Below are 18,104 nucleotides of genomic sequence, written 5' to 3'. Positions count from 1 at the left end.
AAATAACAAAAGAATGAATGAGTAAAGAGGGCCTGGGAAATGGCTCAGTGAATATAGTTTGGGTCCCCATTACTCTGGTAAATGCTCGGTGGGCATGATGGCCCATAAATAATCCCAAAGCTCAGGAGGTGGAGATGGGAGATTCCCAGGACAAAATGTCTAGCTCTACTAGGGAATGGGTCAGCTCTGGGCTCGAATGAGAGACCCTGGTTTAGAAAAGTAATTAGAACAATCAGGAAGATACTCATTGCTAACCTCTGGTCTCCATATGTACACATACAGTCATACATATACACACACGTGTGGCCATATGCATACACAATGCACACATGCATAGAATAAATACACATGCAAAGAATGAAAAAAAAGGTTAAAGAAACTGTTATGTTTAACCCAAAGAAGAGAAAATATGGAATGAGAAATGGAATAATCTTAAATAATCTTAAATTAAGATCCATTATTTCAAAGCAAAGTTCATACTCTGAGAAGGTGCTTCTGTGGTTAAAAATGAATACTTTTGTTACAAAATAAAAGGATTAAAACTGGTTATAGAGAATAAATAGTTCTAGTTATTGACTTTGCAGTGTTTTAGTCATTGGTGTCTATTATCTGCTGAACTATTTTTCCTCCTTCAGTCTCAGCAAAAGTGTCCAACCATGCATTTGAAACATAACTAGAGATTGTGGTTGATAAAGGACTGATCTTTTGCCCATGCTGTGCAAAGGGGCCTTGAAGACAGAAGAGGGTGCAGTGGTCAAGAGCCCTCTGTCTTCTCTGCTTTACACATTGGCCATTGAATTATGAGTTACAAGGAATAAAGGATCTTATTGCTAAAAGTAGTTGTAAGCTACTACCAAATAATACATTCTTATTTTTTGCTGTTTATATATTCTAATATGAAATGCTATCCTAGCCAGGTGTGGTGGTACACACCTTTTTTAAAATTTATTTTTATTCATTTTTATTTATTTATTTGAGAGTGACAGAGAGAGAAAGAGGCACATAGAAAGAGAAAGTGAGTGAGAATGGGCGCGCCAGGGCTTCCCGCCACTGCAAATGAACTCCAGACGCGTGTGCCCCCTTGTGCATCTGGCTAACGTGGGTCCTGGAGAATCAAGCCTTGAACCCGGGTCCTTAGGCTTCATAGGCAAGCGCTTAGCCACTAAGCCATCTCTCCAGCCCGTGGTACACACCTTTAACCCTAGCAATCAGGAGGCAGAGGTAGGAAGATCATCATGAGTTCTAGAGTTTGAGACTAGCTTGAATCTACAAAGTGAGTTCTACTGTCAGCCTGGGCTAGAGTAACACTCTACCTTGAAACAAACACACACAAGAAACACTATCCTAATCTACTTTTAAGGAATATTCAATAGGAAAGACTCTTTGCTTCATTGGAAAACTTGTCTACTTTTAACGAAGGCTTAAGCAAAGCAGCTAACATTTGAGAAAGCAGGGCAAGCAGATACTACTGACTTTGAATCCATTTTAAACAGAACCAAATAAGTTAATTGTACAATCTCCCTGGTCTACATAGACATTGGAAGTCTGTGAATTGGGATTTTATTTTGAGGTGGAAGTTTCTTTTTTAAAGTTCATCATTATTACTATTATTGTTATTTTTAAGATGTTTCATGCGGACATATCATGTGTTGGTACCTTCTTTTCCCTCAACCCTTCCCCCTTTCCATTGGGGATGCTTCTCAGTGGGGTTGCAGGTATTCCCCATGGGGTTGTAGTTGGAGCAGTAGTCAGTGATTTTGTGGGGAGAGGGGATGCCTCTAGGCATGATGTCTCATTGTGTGGCTCTTAAAATCTTTCTGCCCCTTCTTCTGCAAAATTCCCTGAGCTGTGGTGGGTGAGTTTTAAGTCTACTTCAATGATGAGCAATTAGGAGCCTCTGGATCTCTGCTTTGGTAGGTGTTGAGTGTCCTCAGGGTCTGTCTCCTGCACCCTGACACTAATTATCAGGAACAGTGTTGAAGCAGCACTCTTCCTCATCTCCTCAATTCCTCTGTGGTTTCAGGTGTGGTTTGGCTGAAGTGTGAGTGTAGTTTATCTCGTCTAGTGTCACTACCTTCTGAAAAAGACAGATTCTCCAGTGGAGTGTGAAGTCAGCATAGTTTGAATGGGATAAACATTATTAATTTAGAGAGAATTTGATGTATGTAACCCCTCTTTTAGCCAAAGACTAGTGAGAGCTTGATACTGGAGAACATAATCTTTGTCTCCATAGAATTCTGGTCTGGTTCCCAATTCCGGATATGGGTTCCTTCACACTGAGAGGATTTCTTAGCCAATCAGAAGACTATTGGTTAACCATCAAGGCTGTGTGCCACTGTTTCACTAGCATGTACATCCTATCTGCATATTTGTTTCTGAGGCACTTAGACCTCTTGTTGCTCAGACCATCACTAGACATTTCCCCCCAGTAGCTCATGTAGCGCTTTCCAGCACCAGACTGTCTGGGGACTGGCTTTCATTTGCATTCCAGGTCTCTGTGCACTGTTTCATCAGCACATGGTGTCTTCAACAGTAGGGTCTTAGGAAGAGTTGATTTCTTATTGGCCAGGTTGTATACAGGTAGACAAAGATATCTCTATGAAAATGCTGGCAAGCAATGATTAAAAATAAATGAGGAAAGGCAGAACCCTTCAGTCTGAAGACTGATGAAAAATCCTGAAAAGAAGTCATTTGAGGGTCTGTGAAAACTTGTTCTTTGTTTAGGAAAATAGCTCAGTCAGTAAAATTATTGCCTTGTAAGCATGAGGATCAAGAATTCAATCTCGGGCTGGAGAGATGGCTTAGCGGTTAAGCACTTGCCTGCGAAGCCTAAGGACCCCGGTTCGAGGCTCGGTTCCCCAGGTCCCACGTTAGCCAGATGCACAAGGGGGCGCACGCGTCTGGAGTTCGTTTGCAGAGGCTGGAAGCCCTGGCGCGCCCATTCTCTCTCTCTCCCTCTATGTGTCTTTCTCTCTGTGTCTGTAGTTCTCAAATAAATAAATAAAAAATGAACAAAAAATATTTTTCACAAAAAAAAAAAGAATTCAATCTCCATAACCCACATTAGGGAAAAAAAAAAAGCTGGTCATGGTGGCATGTACACAGGAGGGTTCCTGGGACTTGCTGGGCAGCTAGTCTAACATACTTACTTGGCAACTTCCAGGAGAGTGCGAGACCCTGTTCAAAAAAAAAAAAAAAAAAAGAAAAAAGAAAGAAAGAAAGAAAAAGAAAAAGAAAAACGGTGAGTGGTGTTTAAGGAAAAACTACTGATGTTCTCTTCCCTCCAAACATGCTTACACATAAACCACACGCACACACATGCACATACCCACATATTCAAAGAAATAATTTTGCTTTTCTCATTCCCACATTGAATTTTTAAATAAGAAGCATAAAGCGCTTTGGACTGTGTTGCTGAATTGCCTAAAGTTACATAAATATGATGAAAGGCAGTGATCATCATAAATATTTTCAAGTGATCTATATGTCAGTGAGTCTGATTTGGGGAGCAAGGTCAGCATATGTCCAGCCACTGAGCTATGAATCCCCAGTCTCTCCAATTTCACTTTGGTTATTTCATGTTGAGTTTTTCTTTCTCTCCCTGCAGCTCAGATGATGGAGTCATTGAATTTATGTTTATAAAAGATTTCTATTTCTTGGCCCCTCATTTATTTTATTTTTTGGAAGAAAAACTGAATCCTGAGGGTTCATAGGACCTATTTATTTGTATTTTCTGCTCCTGGGTGATAATTTATTTGAAGTATTCTATCACCAGGACCCACGTGCTTGACATTTAGTAAGAGATAAATAAATATGTGAAGAATTACATCAGATGGGGGTTGAATTCTGGCCACCAGATAAAGCTTATGGACCTCTTGTCATAATAACGCTGTAGAATAAATAAATAGATATGATTTCAAAGGAAATAGAAGGATTTAAGAGGTTCTCCTTGGATTTGTAGTGAAGACCTTCCAGGAGGTCATCTGCTACGTCACCTCTGTCTCTGAGAGTACTGTAGTTCTGTCATCTAACATTTAATTACCTAATTTCCCAAAACATGGTTTCTTGGCCTGTAAACCTCCATTGACCCCACCTGGCTGCTCCTAAAGTTGAAATGACATTTTTCAACAAGTGACTCAGATGCATCCTGTGGTATAGAAGCTTCACAATCATCAATATTAGGTTAAAAGTGAGACTAGGATGCAGACTGATGATTAAAGTCTTGGTGACACAAGTGGATGCTCCTGTGTTTTCTTGAGTGGATGTACGTCTCAGCCTAAGGGGGAGTTTGCTTTTAAATGCTGCCACCATCTGTTTTGTTTCAAAGACAGCTCAGTTTGGTTTCAAAAATTGACACTGTTGGTGAATGTTTAATACCATGGGAGAACTCACTCAGATTTCTTTTTGCTGTTTAAGCAGAAAAATTAAGTAGAAGCTTCTGGTCGGTTAGTATGCTCAGAGCCTTAGGTAACTTCCTATGACTGCAGTGTGATCTTATAGATATATTTAGGACTTTCTTGATTAGATTGAAATATTCTTGTTCTTATATTTCTCCCATATGTGTGATTCAACTTTAGACTTAAGTATAATTTGAAAATTTTATTTTTATTTTTTTCTTCACTGTGGTAAGTAGCTCCTCTCTGCTTAAAGGGTAAGGTCATTGACCTAGCAACTGCCTTCATCTGTAGGTCTATCCTGCACTTTGTGTCTCAGCATGGAAGCGTTAAGAGAGGTGGGGACTCTGCACCACACGTTATATCCCATATCTCTGCCCTTTGGTTCTGGATTTTTTACTTTCCTCTTATCAAAGCTTTTAGGTAGCTAAAGGGACCCAGACAAGGTTAATAATATATTAATAATGAATGTTTCCACACTGATTTTTAGTATGTTTAGAATATTTATATTGGACACATTATTATTATACATCTATAAATTCAATATGTGCATCAACTTATTTGGCGACAGTGTGTTCTGATAGGAGGCTCAGGCTATGTGATCTTCCTAAGTTCCTTAAAACCCTCACCATAAGAAATCCTATCTCTCAGAGTCTGGAGGGATGGCTTAGCAGTTAAGGCACTTGCCCACAAAGGCTAAGGAACCAGGTTTGACTCCCCAGTACCCACATAAGCTAAATGTACAAGGTGTTGCAAGCATCTGGAATTTGTCTGCAGTGTCTGGAGGCCCTGGCATGCCTGTTCTCTTTCTCTCTCTCTCTTCCTCTCTCTCTCTTTCTCTCTCTCTCTTTCTCTCTCCTCCTCTCTCTCCTCCTCTCTCTCCTCCTCCCTCTCCTCTCTCTCTCTCCTCTCTCTCTCTCTCTTTCTCTCTCTCTCTCTCTCTCTCTCTCTTTCTCTGTCTCTGTCAAATAAATAAAAAAATATTTTAAGAAAAGAAATCCAATATTTCCTGTGGAACCATCACCATGTGTGCCACTAGGCTGAGGATAATGAAGTCCACTTCTACTTGGAAACATTCTTTTTATAATTCTTGCAGAATTTTGATTGCCATGAACATAGCAGTTTTTATATCCTGATGCATGGCACTACATTTGAAGTTTACTTACCTGCACAGCATTATAAGCAACTTCAAGGCAGAAATTGCATTCTTTTAGTACTTAGCACAATGTTTTATGCTCGGTACACCCAGTGAGTCATGATGAATTAACACATGCTCTGTTTGTCTATTAGAGTATTGCATGAGCTTTCGATTGATTTAAAAACCAAAAATGAGTGTTTTGAATTTTCAGATGGCAAAATTCAAATGCCATTTATCTATCTACACATACATACATATGTACATATACACATATGTGTTCATATGTAGCTATGCACATAGAAATTGTGTGTATGCATGTGTACATGTGTATATGTTTGTGGTCTTTTGTTCATTATCATTGATATAGGAATATTGTAGAACTTGGAACATTTAAAATTTAGGCTGTTTTTCTTTTAAAGATTTAATTGGCTCCTCTGCCTGCTTGTTTATGGAATAATTGCTTGGTAAGAGACACATCTGTAAACCTGTGTCAAATTGCTTCCAAGAGGGAGAAAGTCAAACAACCATGCAGCTACACTGCGTGGTAATTGTGAAGGAAAATATTATTTGTTTTTTGTGGATATGATTTATTTGTGAGAAGTAAAAGAAGTTAGTATACTAGAGAAGAAATTAAGTTAATAAGGGGATCTCATGTGGGATCATGCATAGGAATGATGGGCCTGAAGTGAAGAGGTGGTACAAAAGCAAGCTAGCAGCTGGTTGGAGAAGAGACAGCTGGAAATGATTGCTAAATCTGACCTATAAACTTTTCAACTTGTTGATTGGCCACTAACTCCCTGGGTGCCACAATGTCACTTGAATTTTTTTTTTTAATGGGCTGGAGAGATGGCTTAGTGGTTAAGGCATTTGCCTGCAAAGCCAAAGGACCCAGGTTCAATTCTCCAGGACCCATGTCAGCCAGATGCACAAGGAGGCACACGTGTCTGGAGTTTGTTTTCAGTGGCTTGAAGCTCTGGCACACCCATTCTCTCTCTCTTTCTCTCTTTCTTTGTCAAATAAATAAATAATAAATATTAAAAAATGAAAATTAAATTACTTTAGGCGGTAGTATATAAAGAAATGGATTTCATACATACATATAATTGTACTTTGCTCTTATTTGCTCCACTCTGACCTTTCCATCTCCATCTCCTCCTCTTACTGTCCCCTGTTTCTCTCTACCAAACAGCCCCCTCTTCTCTCTCTGTGTGTAATAAATTGTATGTATTCCATTACATTCTCTCTTCTCTTATCACTTTACTTCAACCTTTCCTATCCTCTCATAGACTCCTTTTTACTCTCAAGTCACACACATTATATATACATGTATACACACACATACATATGGTTCTGCACTTGAGAGGAAACATACAATATTTATCTTTGAACCAACCTTAGTTTGCTTGACATAATGACCTCCAATTCGATCCATTTTCCTATAGATACATATGTGCTTTAATTTTTTCTTTATAAATGAGTAATATGTGGGTATGCTCCATATTTTCTTTATCCAGTGCTTTTCTTTTTAAGAGAAAGAAAGAAAAAAGCCTATTGTTGCTGAAGACTGTTGGACAGGACCTGTAGGTCCCTTAGGTGTTGGACAACCTGTGGAATATACCTAGAGTGGCTATTTTAGGCTGTACCTAACTTCTATGATGGACATAATCTGGGCACATTTGTAGTCTAATTAAAGTTTCAAGGCCAACCTATTGAAGGAACCCCAGGAGGGGGACCCCACGCTCTGCCCGGATATGGCGACACCCCAAATCACTTACGAGAAGCGGTCTTGATGCAAACTGCAAGAGGATTTTATTCCAAGCGTGCTGGGGCCCACAGTCGTACACCGCACAGGGGTAGAGGACTGCAGAGCCCCGAATGCAGGAACAGGACAGTTTTTATAGGGTTTCTAACAAAGCCTGTGCATTAGACCAATCATTTTTTTAACATCAGGAGCCCGCGGGGTGTGAGCCAGTCAGTTTGTGCCACTCCATAGTTTCTAAGCCAATTAGTTTAATTTGTTCAAGCCCCTCGTGGACCAATCATTCTCTTATGACCTTGGTGGTCAGCATTTGCACAGGTCCTTGGGTGGGAGTAGCAGAGTGTGGTACCAGTCTCCTATGACCTTGGAGGTCAGCATTTGCGCAGGTTCTTAGGTGGGGGTAGCAGAGTGTGGTATCAGCCTCCTATGACCTTGGTGGTCTGAGGCAGGCTGCTACAGCTTATGGTGCGAGCTACTAAGGCTTACAGTGTGGGCTATTAAGGCTTATGGTGCAGGCTATTTACAGAAACCAAATTAAGTGGTTCACTTTATTACTCATTTCCCATCCTTGAGGGCTATCTCATGCCCTTTTTACCTAGTTTTATATTAGGAGCGGGCTCTGATATAATGAGAAGAGGGATTCTTTACTTGCTTCCAACAGAGAGTAAAGCCTGGAGTTTGAGGTATGCAGGGGCCCGCTTAAGCTCCCTTTGGAGTGTGATAGTATTTCTGGGCTTCTGAATTCTTGGGCCTTTCACTATCTTCAGCCTTGGAGAGGTGTTGTAGAAATTGCACATTGGTGTTGGTGTTATTTGTAGAGAAGCCTCCCAGAAGACAGAGGTTCTGTGTGCATAGCATGTGGTGTGTGTGCATGTGTGAGTAGTGTGTGCATAGCATATGTATATGTGTGAGCATATGCATTTGTCCCATTCGTGCATGTCCATAGGCTAGAGGAGCATGGTGGATGTCCTCCTCTATTACTCTGCATTGATGTTTCCTTGACAGTTTCCGCTGAATCTGTAGTTGAAAGTTATAGGTCAGACTGGCTGAACAGTGAACCCCAGAGATTCTCTTGTTTCCTTCTTACAAAGGACTCAGGTTACAGGCATTTATGGCCTTGCCCAGGTTTTTACATGGATAATAGAGATTGAACTCAGGTCCATTCAGGCTCTCATGATTATGTAGCAGGTTTTCTTACACACTGAGCCATCTCCCTAGCCTTTGTTCCATATATTTTTGAAATTTTAAAGATAATCAAGTGAAATGTGAAATTTGAGTCTGAGTTTTATAGGAAATTTATGAGCCTAAATTTAGATACTCATTGATAAACAGTTCCACCTACTGGCTATTATGTCAAATTGCAGTTGACAGTCCTGAAGGTTGAACCAGCAGGTTTCACCAATTTCATTGATTACCAAAGTGCGATATGTAGAAAACCACATTGTAATTTTAAGTGCCCACATATGATGTCATTTTGCCCAACAAGTCTTCAGCTATACATTGAGCCTTAAGAAAAAAAATGTTACTTCTTAGAAATAAGTTTATTTAGTGTTTTTGTTATTCATTTGTGTTTTCTGATTACTAACTTAAGCTGAAAAGTATGTAGGGAACTCATAAATTTTAATACTGTTTGTTTTACTACTGTTTTTATTTTTGTTTAGATTTATCTATATTTTATTTATTCATTCTTTCTATATTGCCCACACTGTCTTCAAACTCATGATCCTTCTGCCTCCCCTCACCCCAAGTGCTGGAATTGTAGGTGTGTACCACCATGCCTAACTGGCATGTTAAGATTTGAATGCTAGGTTGAACCGCATGTTTGCAAGGGTCAAATCCAAATGGGCCATGTTAAGTTCAAGTTGCACTCAGCTGTCAGGACTTACATGCAATGCTTCCTCTCACCTCTTGCTGCAGCACTTGTCCTATGGCAATGGCAGCCTGCACGTGGACGCGGCTTTCCAGCAGACACTCTGGAGTGTGGCTCCAATCAGCTCAGGCAGCGAAGCAGCCCAAGGTAAAAGCTTCACTTTAATGACAAGACTTGTCCTTCATGCAAAGCTGATGCTCATCTTTGGAACTCTGGTAATGAGTTGATTATTAATGAGGGATCTTTTGTTTCCCAACATTCTATGGTGCTGAAACCTGGTCTTTAGGAGTCTTCTTTAAATTGCTGTTTCACAGTGAAACTTGTGTTCAGCTGTTATCTTCTTTTAATGCTGTTGTCAACTTCTGCTTGTTTCTCTCATCTCATCTGCTGCCTCTCTGAGGGCCATTTTCTACATGGATTTTGACCTCTGAGTATTCCTCAACTACTCTAATGTCATTGTTTCTCATCATGTACCTTGTGTCTCATAGCCAGTTCACAGCAATGTTTATGTAACATTTCCCATGGCAATGTCTGTGATAGTGCTGGCCAATTTCACCTTTACAGGTTCAAATATGATCCAATATACATTTATAAATTTCATGGTGGGTTTTATGTGGCTGAGGTCACATGGTCTAGTGAAAATATAACTAATTCTGGGACCCAAGGGACCAGCCAGTGCCACCTACCAGTGCACTTTTGTGACCTTGGCCATAGGTGCTGGTTCAAGGCCATTTGACTTCTGTATCTGTGTAAGTAGTCCATCTGGCCATCAGCATCTGGCCATGATATTCTAAATGCAAATTATTTTTAATCCTTCCAGGGTATCTTATTGGAGGTGATGTGCTCCGGTTGCTGCATGGACACATGGATGAGTGTCTCACTGTCCCTTCAGGAGAACATGGTGAAGAGCAGCGGAGGTTGGTACTTGGGCCCAGTATGTTTGGCTGGTTTTGATGTCATTGACGCATTTTATTTCTTTGCCTTGATGGGACTTTTCTTAACTAAGACTATATCTGTTCCACCATAAGAAAAGATAGACCATAGACATTCATCTCTATACCAAAGTGGAGTCACATGACTTCCTTAGGAGGCTTTTCCTTTGTTCTTACCTATCAAAAGAACTGGATATTCATATTGAACTAAAAGATCTAAGAAGCATTGAGCAAAATTAACTGACTGGGTGGGCAGGCACATGAAATTAAACTATTGAAAATCTCATTAAATGTTCCTTAGCTTTGATGGACCCTCTCTCTAGAAGGTTTAACCTCAAAATTAGTTACAAAATTACCAAATTTGTAAAATCTCAGGGCAACAAATAACAAAAGGGACCACTTTCCCCCAAATTGTATGTGCTATACTAACTCTCTCATGTTGCTATTATTTTGCACTGAGACTCGATTAAAATTGTCTGCATACACTGGAAAAATACACAAATACTATAAAACTTTGGAAGTAGTTAGAGACATTTAACTGCCTTGGTTTTTGAAAATTAATAAACAAATATGGTAAGCTGTCTATATAAATGAAAGGTCAGAAATAAGACAAGGCATTGCCTGTGTGATTTGTTATATATCTTTAATTTTTTGAGTGGCTGTCTTTCAAGATATTAAATGGATGCTTGGTTAGTAGTATATTTAATATATCTTTTTTTTTTTTTTTTTTTTTTTAATTTTTATTTATTTATTTGAGAGTGACAGACACAGAGAGAAAGACAGATAGAGGGAGAGAGAGAGAATGGGCGCGCCAGGGCTTCCAGCCTCTGCAAACGAACACCAGACGCATGCGCCCTTGTGCATCTGGCTAACGTGGGACCTGGGGAGCCGAGCCTCGAACCAGGGTCCTTAGGCTTCACAGGCAAGCGCTTAACTGCTAAGCCATCTCTCCAGCCCCATATTTAATATATCTTTATTACTATAATATATTACAAAGATTAATGATCACTTCAGTAGCTCAGGAAGAGTGAATCTGAGCTCTGTACCTGAGTATTACCTCTTGCAGGAATATTGGGCTTATGGTGAACATGAAGTGTTGTACATGCAGCTGTTCTTAGCTAAAAGTTTTGTAGTTAAATGTAAATGTTGCCCACCGTCTCCTGTGTTTGAACACTTGGTTCCTGACTGGTGAAGCTCTTTTGTGACGATATGGAACCTGTGGGAGATGGAACTGGAGGAAGTGGGCTGCTGGGGGGTAGACCCGAGCTTTGTAGCCTGACCCTAATTCCTGTCCCATCTCTACTTCCTAATCTACTCAGAGGTGAACAAACTCTGGATGCCACACCCATGAGCTCCTCCTGCCACCCTGACTTCCCTATAACCATGGAGCATATCCCCTTAAGCTATGAACCAAAATAATTGTTTCGTCTCATAAGTTCTTTTAGCTGATATTTTTTCACAGTGACAAGGAAATTGGCTAATATATAATACTTTTAGTGAGTTGAGAATAAGTGCTGATGGTGTTTAAAGGTGTGTATAAGGGAGAATATAAAAGAACAGTTGGTTCAAGTAATTTTTAAAGGAATTTTTCCTGAGTCATGCAGAGGGAATAGAAGGAAGCAGAGGAGCCAGAAGAGAGAATGGTACAGGTAATTGCAGAGGATCTGTGGGGCATCAAAAAGGAAATTTGGATGGCCAAATCTTTGGCTTAGTAAAAGCACTGGATGACATATGTCACAAATGCATGAGGGAAGTTGAAGAGCATCCATGTTATGTTTACTCAGATTGGGAGGGAGGAGCCATGGGCAGGGATATGCTCAACAAACTGGCATTGTATTTAGACTGCTGTGAAGCCTGAGATAGATGTGCTGGGCATGAGGCTGAGGAAAGAATCCCATAGCATAGGGACTTAGGATGTGGCTGAAGAAGAAAGGCTAGCCAGATGAGTGGTTAAGCATAAAGCTGGTGATATTAGTACAAAGTCAGAGAAGGACTGGGAGTGACTATGTTCAATATTGTGATGTAGTCTTATCACAATAGAATGGTATAGGAGAGAATGGTATAGGAGGCTGGACCAGCATCTTTTGGATCTGAAGTCCCTGATTTGTTAATGGAAGAATGAGACCAAGTTATCCCTGAAGCTCTTATGGCTCTTTGCACAGATCCTCTAGGAATCTGTCATTAGGGGGATAGGCTGTGCAACTCATACAACTAACTAGATTTCTTTAAACATTGCTTAAATATTATCTTCTACTTCACAGAGCTGTAGTACAGATTGACTAAGAAGACCATGTGCAGAAATCCTTGGTACATACTAAGAGATCTGCATATTAAGAGATTTATTATGATGATTGTTGTTCCATCATTATTGAGACTGAAGAGATAACATTTAGACAATTATTATGGAAAGTTTCAGGGATCCTGGACTTGCAGGTGAATGTGCCCTACAGCCTCAGTGCAGGATGACAGGCCAGACTGAATATAAGAACACCCTGTAAGTGGTTCATTATTACTGCAGGCAAAACTAGGGAACATTTCAAACATATTTTCAGATCATTTTGAACTTGTCCTATTGTATCCATGTTTAGGTCTGCCCTTCTGCCCCTAATACTAATCTTTGAGACAGTATGTAGAGGGAGGAGCCATGGGCAGGAGTATGCTCAACAAAATGGCACTGCATATTTTATGTCTATGTATTCTGTGATGATCTTTAATTTATGATCTTTCTGACTCCATCTCACAAATTCTGGGGTTACAGATGTATGCCACCATGCCCTGCTCTATTATTGACTTTGATTTGATACTGATGACTTCTGTATCAGTTGAATCTCAGTGTGTGTTCAGCTAAACATATTGAGACACTTTCAAGGTAGTGCAGTGACAGTAAGAATACATCTGTTTATGTCTCTTTATAGTGTATTCCTGTGGTGAAACTAGATTACAGTGGATGTCAGATCATGACTTAAAGGAGAAAATGAATCAGAGATATGCAGGATGGAGCCTCAGGGCCAGTGTTTAAGAAAGTAGTGTTCTGTTTGTCTTGACTGTGTAATGGGATTAAGCAATCATATGCATAGAATGGTAGCTACTTCCTAAAATTTAAGTTTATGGAGAATCTAATTATTTTGAATCTTGTTAATATCATTAAATAGACTTTAAAACTAATCTTTCTTCAGGGATTGGAGAGATAGTTCACTTGACAAAGGGCTTCCCTCACAAGCATGAGGACCTAAATTCAATCCCCAAAACTCACATAGAAATGTTGGATAAGGGGTTGGATAGGTAAGAAGGCTCAGTAGTTGAGGCACTTTCTTGCTAAGCCTACACACCTGGGTTCAGTTCCCCAGTACCCTTATAAGCCAGATGCACAAGGTAGTGCATGCATCTAGAGTTTGTTGGCAGTGGCTGGAGGCCCTGGCATATCCATTCTCTCCTCTCCCCTCCTCTCCCCTCCCCTCCCCTTCCCTCCTCTCATCTAGTTTCCTCTCCTCTAGTCTCACCTTGCCTTGCCTTCCCTTCTCTTCTCTTTCTTTAACTTCCTTTCCCTTCCTCCCTCTCTCTGCTTATAAATAAATAAATAAATATTTTTTAAAATATTGGGTAAGGTAGTGTGTATGATCCTAGTGGTAGGGGGTGGAGATAGGTGAATCCCTGGAGTTTACTGACCATTTAGTTTTGCCTAATTGGTGAGCTCCAGGTCAGTGAGAAACTTTGTCTCATAAAAAGGCATCAGTTAATAATGACACCCACACCCACCTTAGGCAACTGAAGGAGACAAGGGTGGTTCAGCTTGCAGACAGCATTTTAAAATTTATATTAGGGCTGGAGAGATAGCTTAGCGTTTAAGCACTTGCCTGTAAAGCCTAAGGACCTTGGTTCGAGGCTTGATTCCTCAGGACCCACGTCAGCCAGATGCACAAGGAGGCGCATGCACCTGGAATTCATTTGCAGTGGCTGGAGGCCCTGGCACACTCATTATCTCTCTCACTCTCTGCCTCTTTCTCTCTCTGTTGCTCTCAACTAAATAAAGTAAAAAAATAAAAATAAAAAATATTCAAATTTATATTAGCCTGATTTGGGGGAGAAGTACATAATAATGACCTAAGAATTTATTTTCATTCATTATAAAAAGAAATAAAAACAATTTCCTTATTTTGGACAAGGATTTGAAAGTTGGGCATATTCCAGGGAAATATTTAAAATTTTCTTTTATCTCATAGCTCTTTGCTATAACTTTTATCTGAATATAACAATCTATTGTATCCTATTACTAAAATTAAACAACCAAAATTATAACACCTTTGTTATAAGAAGTAGAAGAAATTATTAAAGAGATGTCCAGCAGTGACATTTTCTTCTGAGCACTTTAGGACTATTTTCCTCACCAATGCTATATGCTTAAATAAATAAATTTGTCAATTGTATCTGACAGGTATTGAATATACATAACCATAATTGTAGCTTTGGAAAATGAAGTGTATAATTCTAAGTAACAATAGGCTTATCTTTAACTTCCTTTTCACATTGAGATATGTATGTATCTGTGGTTACCTATTCATTTTCATGAGGGATTAATAAGATTCTTAGAATAAATAGCCTAGAATGTGATATTCAATTAAGGACAGTTAAATTGGAGAATGAGACCTATGAGAAAAGCTAAATGGATATTTTTTTTCCACACACTCTGCCTCTAGTATTTGCTAACTGAATTCTGACATGCTACTTTAGTATAAATGACTACTGTGTTACATTTCTTGAGATTTTTTTCAGGAAGACATTTAGATGTTAAACTTCTGTTATATGTCTTGTGCAAACCACAATGGAAGGAATGGAGATACAGCCTAAGGTGGTTACAAACAGCCTGGTAATGGGACAGAGAATGCCTCATGCTATTGACTGTGCGTCTTAACCTTTTAGATACTTCTTAGGCTCTTTAAGTAGGGAGATAGGAAAGATTAAGAAGAAACATGTCATAGTACCTGGTATAGGATTTGCTAAATGCAATAAAATATTTTAACTCTTGCTTGAAAAATAGACTTTCATTCTAGACACATTAAATTTGGTTATCAAATTTTATATTAAGCATGATTAACTTTTTGTTATAGACTACTGGATGCATTTCATTTCCATCCAGAACTATATAAATGTGTGTTGGTTGTGTTTCTTGTTATTGTGACAAAATATTGGGGGGGGGCTTTAAGAGGAAGGGTTTATTTTGAGTCACAGCTTGAGCTTTCAGTCCATTATGGTGGTGGAGGCATGTTGATGGAAGCATGAAGCCATTTAGCACATTATACAGTCAGGAAGCAGTGAGAGATGAATGCTGGGACCTTGCTAGCTTTCTCTTCTTGTTGCATTCCAGGACCTCAGCATTGCACTGTGGGAAAAGTAAAAGAGGGAAGTGAATAAAGAGTGTTGCTTGTTTTATGGAAATGATAGAGGAAGGGATGACAGTAAAGGGAAGGGAGGCTGATCTATTTCTATCTGATTAGGTATTATTCTGGGGTGTACTTGCTTTGTCTTGTTCCTTTCAGGTACAAGACAATTAAGACCTAGTGCCTGACAATATATGAAAATAAATGCTACATTTAATTTCCAGAATGTGATTTAGCACACAAAAGATGTGCTGCATGAATGCATGATAATGATTTTCCTTACCTCCTGCTTTTACTACCATGATGACTTAATGAGCTGTCTTTATGAATAATTGATAAAGCATGAGATGGGCTTGGTACAATGAATTGAGTGTCTCTTAGACTGGCTTATAAAGAGACACATTGTCTCTGTCCTTGTACACAACTAAGAGATAATGTCCTTGTAAAGATATTGTGCTCACTCAGTTGGCTCTTTACAGGGAAATCCAGTCTGCTCAAAAAATGATCAAGATGAAGTTATTCCTTCTTGTTACTTGTGTGAAGGTTTACAATCCATATATTTTCTTGCAAGTGAATGACCAGTAATTGAGTAGAATATCCTTTTTTCATGGTATTTGTTTACACTTATTTCAAAGAGGAGATGAATTTGTTTGTCTGGGTCTGTTTCTGGCATTCTAATCTGTTCATTAATCTTTTGATCTATTCTTGTGCCATATTATTGCTGTAGTTTCAGAATAAATTAGTTACCTTATCTTCAAGTCAGTAGTGTTAGTCCTCCAAGTTTGTATTTCATATGTACTGTATTGATTATTTTGGGTCTGTCGGTTACTTTCCAATTTCTATGACAAGCTACCTGACCAGAAGTAGCTTAAAGAAGGAAAGTGTTTGTTTTTGGATTTCACTTTCAAGTCGACCATGGTAGGGAAAGCATGGCAAGATACTGGCATCACATCAACAGGGAGGAAGGAGAAGAAAATCAGAGTAGGGAGGGGAGGCAAAGGAAGGGTAGAGAAAGAGAGAGTCAAGCAGATCTTGGCTGTAACACTTCAAGGTTCACCCTAGTGACACACTTCCTCCAGCAAGACTCTGCCTCTTAAAAGTTCCACAGTCTTCCCAAGCAGCACCACCAGCTGTGAATTAAGTGTTCAAACATATGAGTCTATGAGGAGCATTTTACATTCAAACCACCAGTAGGGTCTTTCACCTCCTCTATACACTTTAGAATAATTTTGTTTAAATGCACAAGATAGCTGGCTTACATTTTGATTGATGTTGCTAAAAAATTGTAGAACAGCTTATAAGGAAGTGCCATCATGACAACACTGAGAAGGCTGGTCTGGAACTCACTTTGTAGCCCAGGTTGGTCTTAAACTCAAGAGGATCTGCACATTCTTTAGCCTTTTGAATGATGAGATTATAGGTATAACTCACCACACTCAGCTTGTTAATTTATTTCTGTAACTTATCAATATGATGGATTATAATATTGCTAAGGACATTTTAAATTAGTTTTTTTGTGTTTACAAAAATAGAAAAGTTTTTTTTTTTTTTGCTACTATAGTTGGGTTTGAGTAGTAAATATTGCTTTTGAAATAAAAGTAGGGGCTGGGCTTAGCAGTTAAGCAAAGCCTAAGCATCCAGGTTTAATTCCCCAGGTCCCATGTAAGCCAGATGCACAAGGTGGTGCATATGTCTGGAGTTTGTTTGCAGTGGCTAGAAGGCCTGGCACATCTATTCTCTCCCTCTCCACCCCTCCCCCCCAATAAATAAATATAAATAACTTTTAAAAAATAAAATAAATAAAAACAGAAGCTGAGCTCTTTTATAAAACAAAAAAGTTATAGTGGTGATTCCTGTGTAGAGCTGTACTGGCTATTATGATCTAGTTGGTTGAGATCACAGAGTAACTACTGATGATTTGTCAAAGGTGAGTTGCATTCTGTAGTCTAGCATGGATTCATTGAGAATTACAGTAGAAGATAATGAAATATTCTAGTTTAGTTTTCTATCCTGAATTTCAGTAGCTAAAATACATTTTTTTTCTATTGTACATAATGGTATGTGTACTTATCTGTTTTAGAGTATACTATTTGTTATTCATTGTTGCCTTTGTCTTGAAAAAAAAAAAAAAGGTAAAGCCAAAATGTATATGGACTCAGAAAGTAGAACTCTGAGTAGCTCTATCCTAAATCCTTATTCCTTGAAAATCATAGAATGAAAGAAAAGAAAAATAAGTGGTTCCCTTGAAGCTCAACTGTGTGTGTATGTATGTGTGTCGGGGTGGGGGTAACAAAGGCATCTGATCCAGTTATCCAGTGCTAAAATAATATATTAACTTCCATGGTATTTTCTCATGTTGAAGAGCAAAGGTAGATCGAAAAATACCCCTGTTCTTATTTTTGGATGAGCCAAGTGTGTTCATAAGCACTCTGAAAATATCATATTTCCATGTTGGAAAAGGGAATCTGTCCTAGTATAGATATTAACTCCAGAATTAAAGAGTGATAGGCAAGGCAGATTTGTGGGAAGCTCTAAGATTAAAATTACCATTCATGTGGCCATGACTTTTCAACTTCGGTACAGTGGGTCAAATCCATCCAGATTCCTCCTTTTATTCTCCGTTCCCCCAGCCCTCT

At 39.1% G+C, this 18,104-nt stretch overlaps 1 protein-coding gene across 5 annotated transcripts in view; it reads left to right on the top strand.

Moving 5' to 3' along the window:
• Ryr2 (ryanodine receptor 2) overlaps positions 1–18,104 on the top strand; it is a 737,098-nt gene that overhangs the window by 347,148 nt on the left and 371,846 nt on the right. For 4 of the 5 annotated variants that reach the window (XM_045151996.1, XM_045151994.1, XM_045151995.1 and 1 more), the window contains exons 8-9: positions 9,209–9,308; positions 9,982–10,078. The exons of the other annotated variant lie outside the window; for it this stretch is intronic. In XM_045151996.1, coding sequence (XP_045007931.1) covers positions 9,209–9,308; positions 9,982–10,078 — 197 coding nt within the window. The remainder of the gene's footprint in view (positions 1–9,208; positions 9,309–9,981; positions 10,079–18,104) is intronic. 5 annotated transcript variants of the gene reach the window in all.

The sequence above is a fragment of the Jaculus jaculus genome, chromosome 6, assembly GCF_020740685.1.
Source record: "Jaculus jaculus isolate mJacJac1 chromosome 6, mJacJac1.mat.Y.cur, whole genome shotgun sequence".
Classification (NCBI taxonomy): Eukaryota; Metazoa; Chordata; class Mammalia; order Rodentia; family Dipodidae; genus Jaculus; species Jaculus jaculus.
Note: the sequence above shows the minus strand (reverse complement) of the source record. Positions and strands in the feature narration are given on the sequence as shown.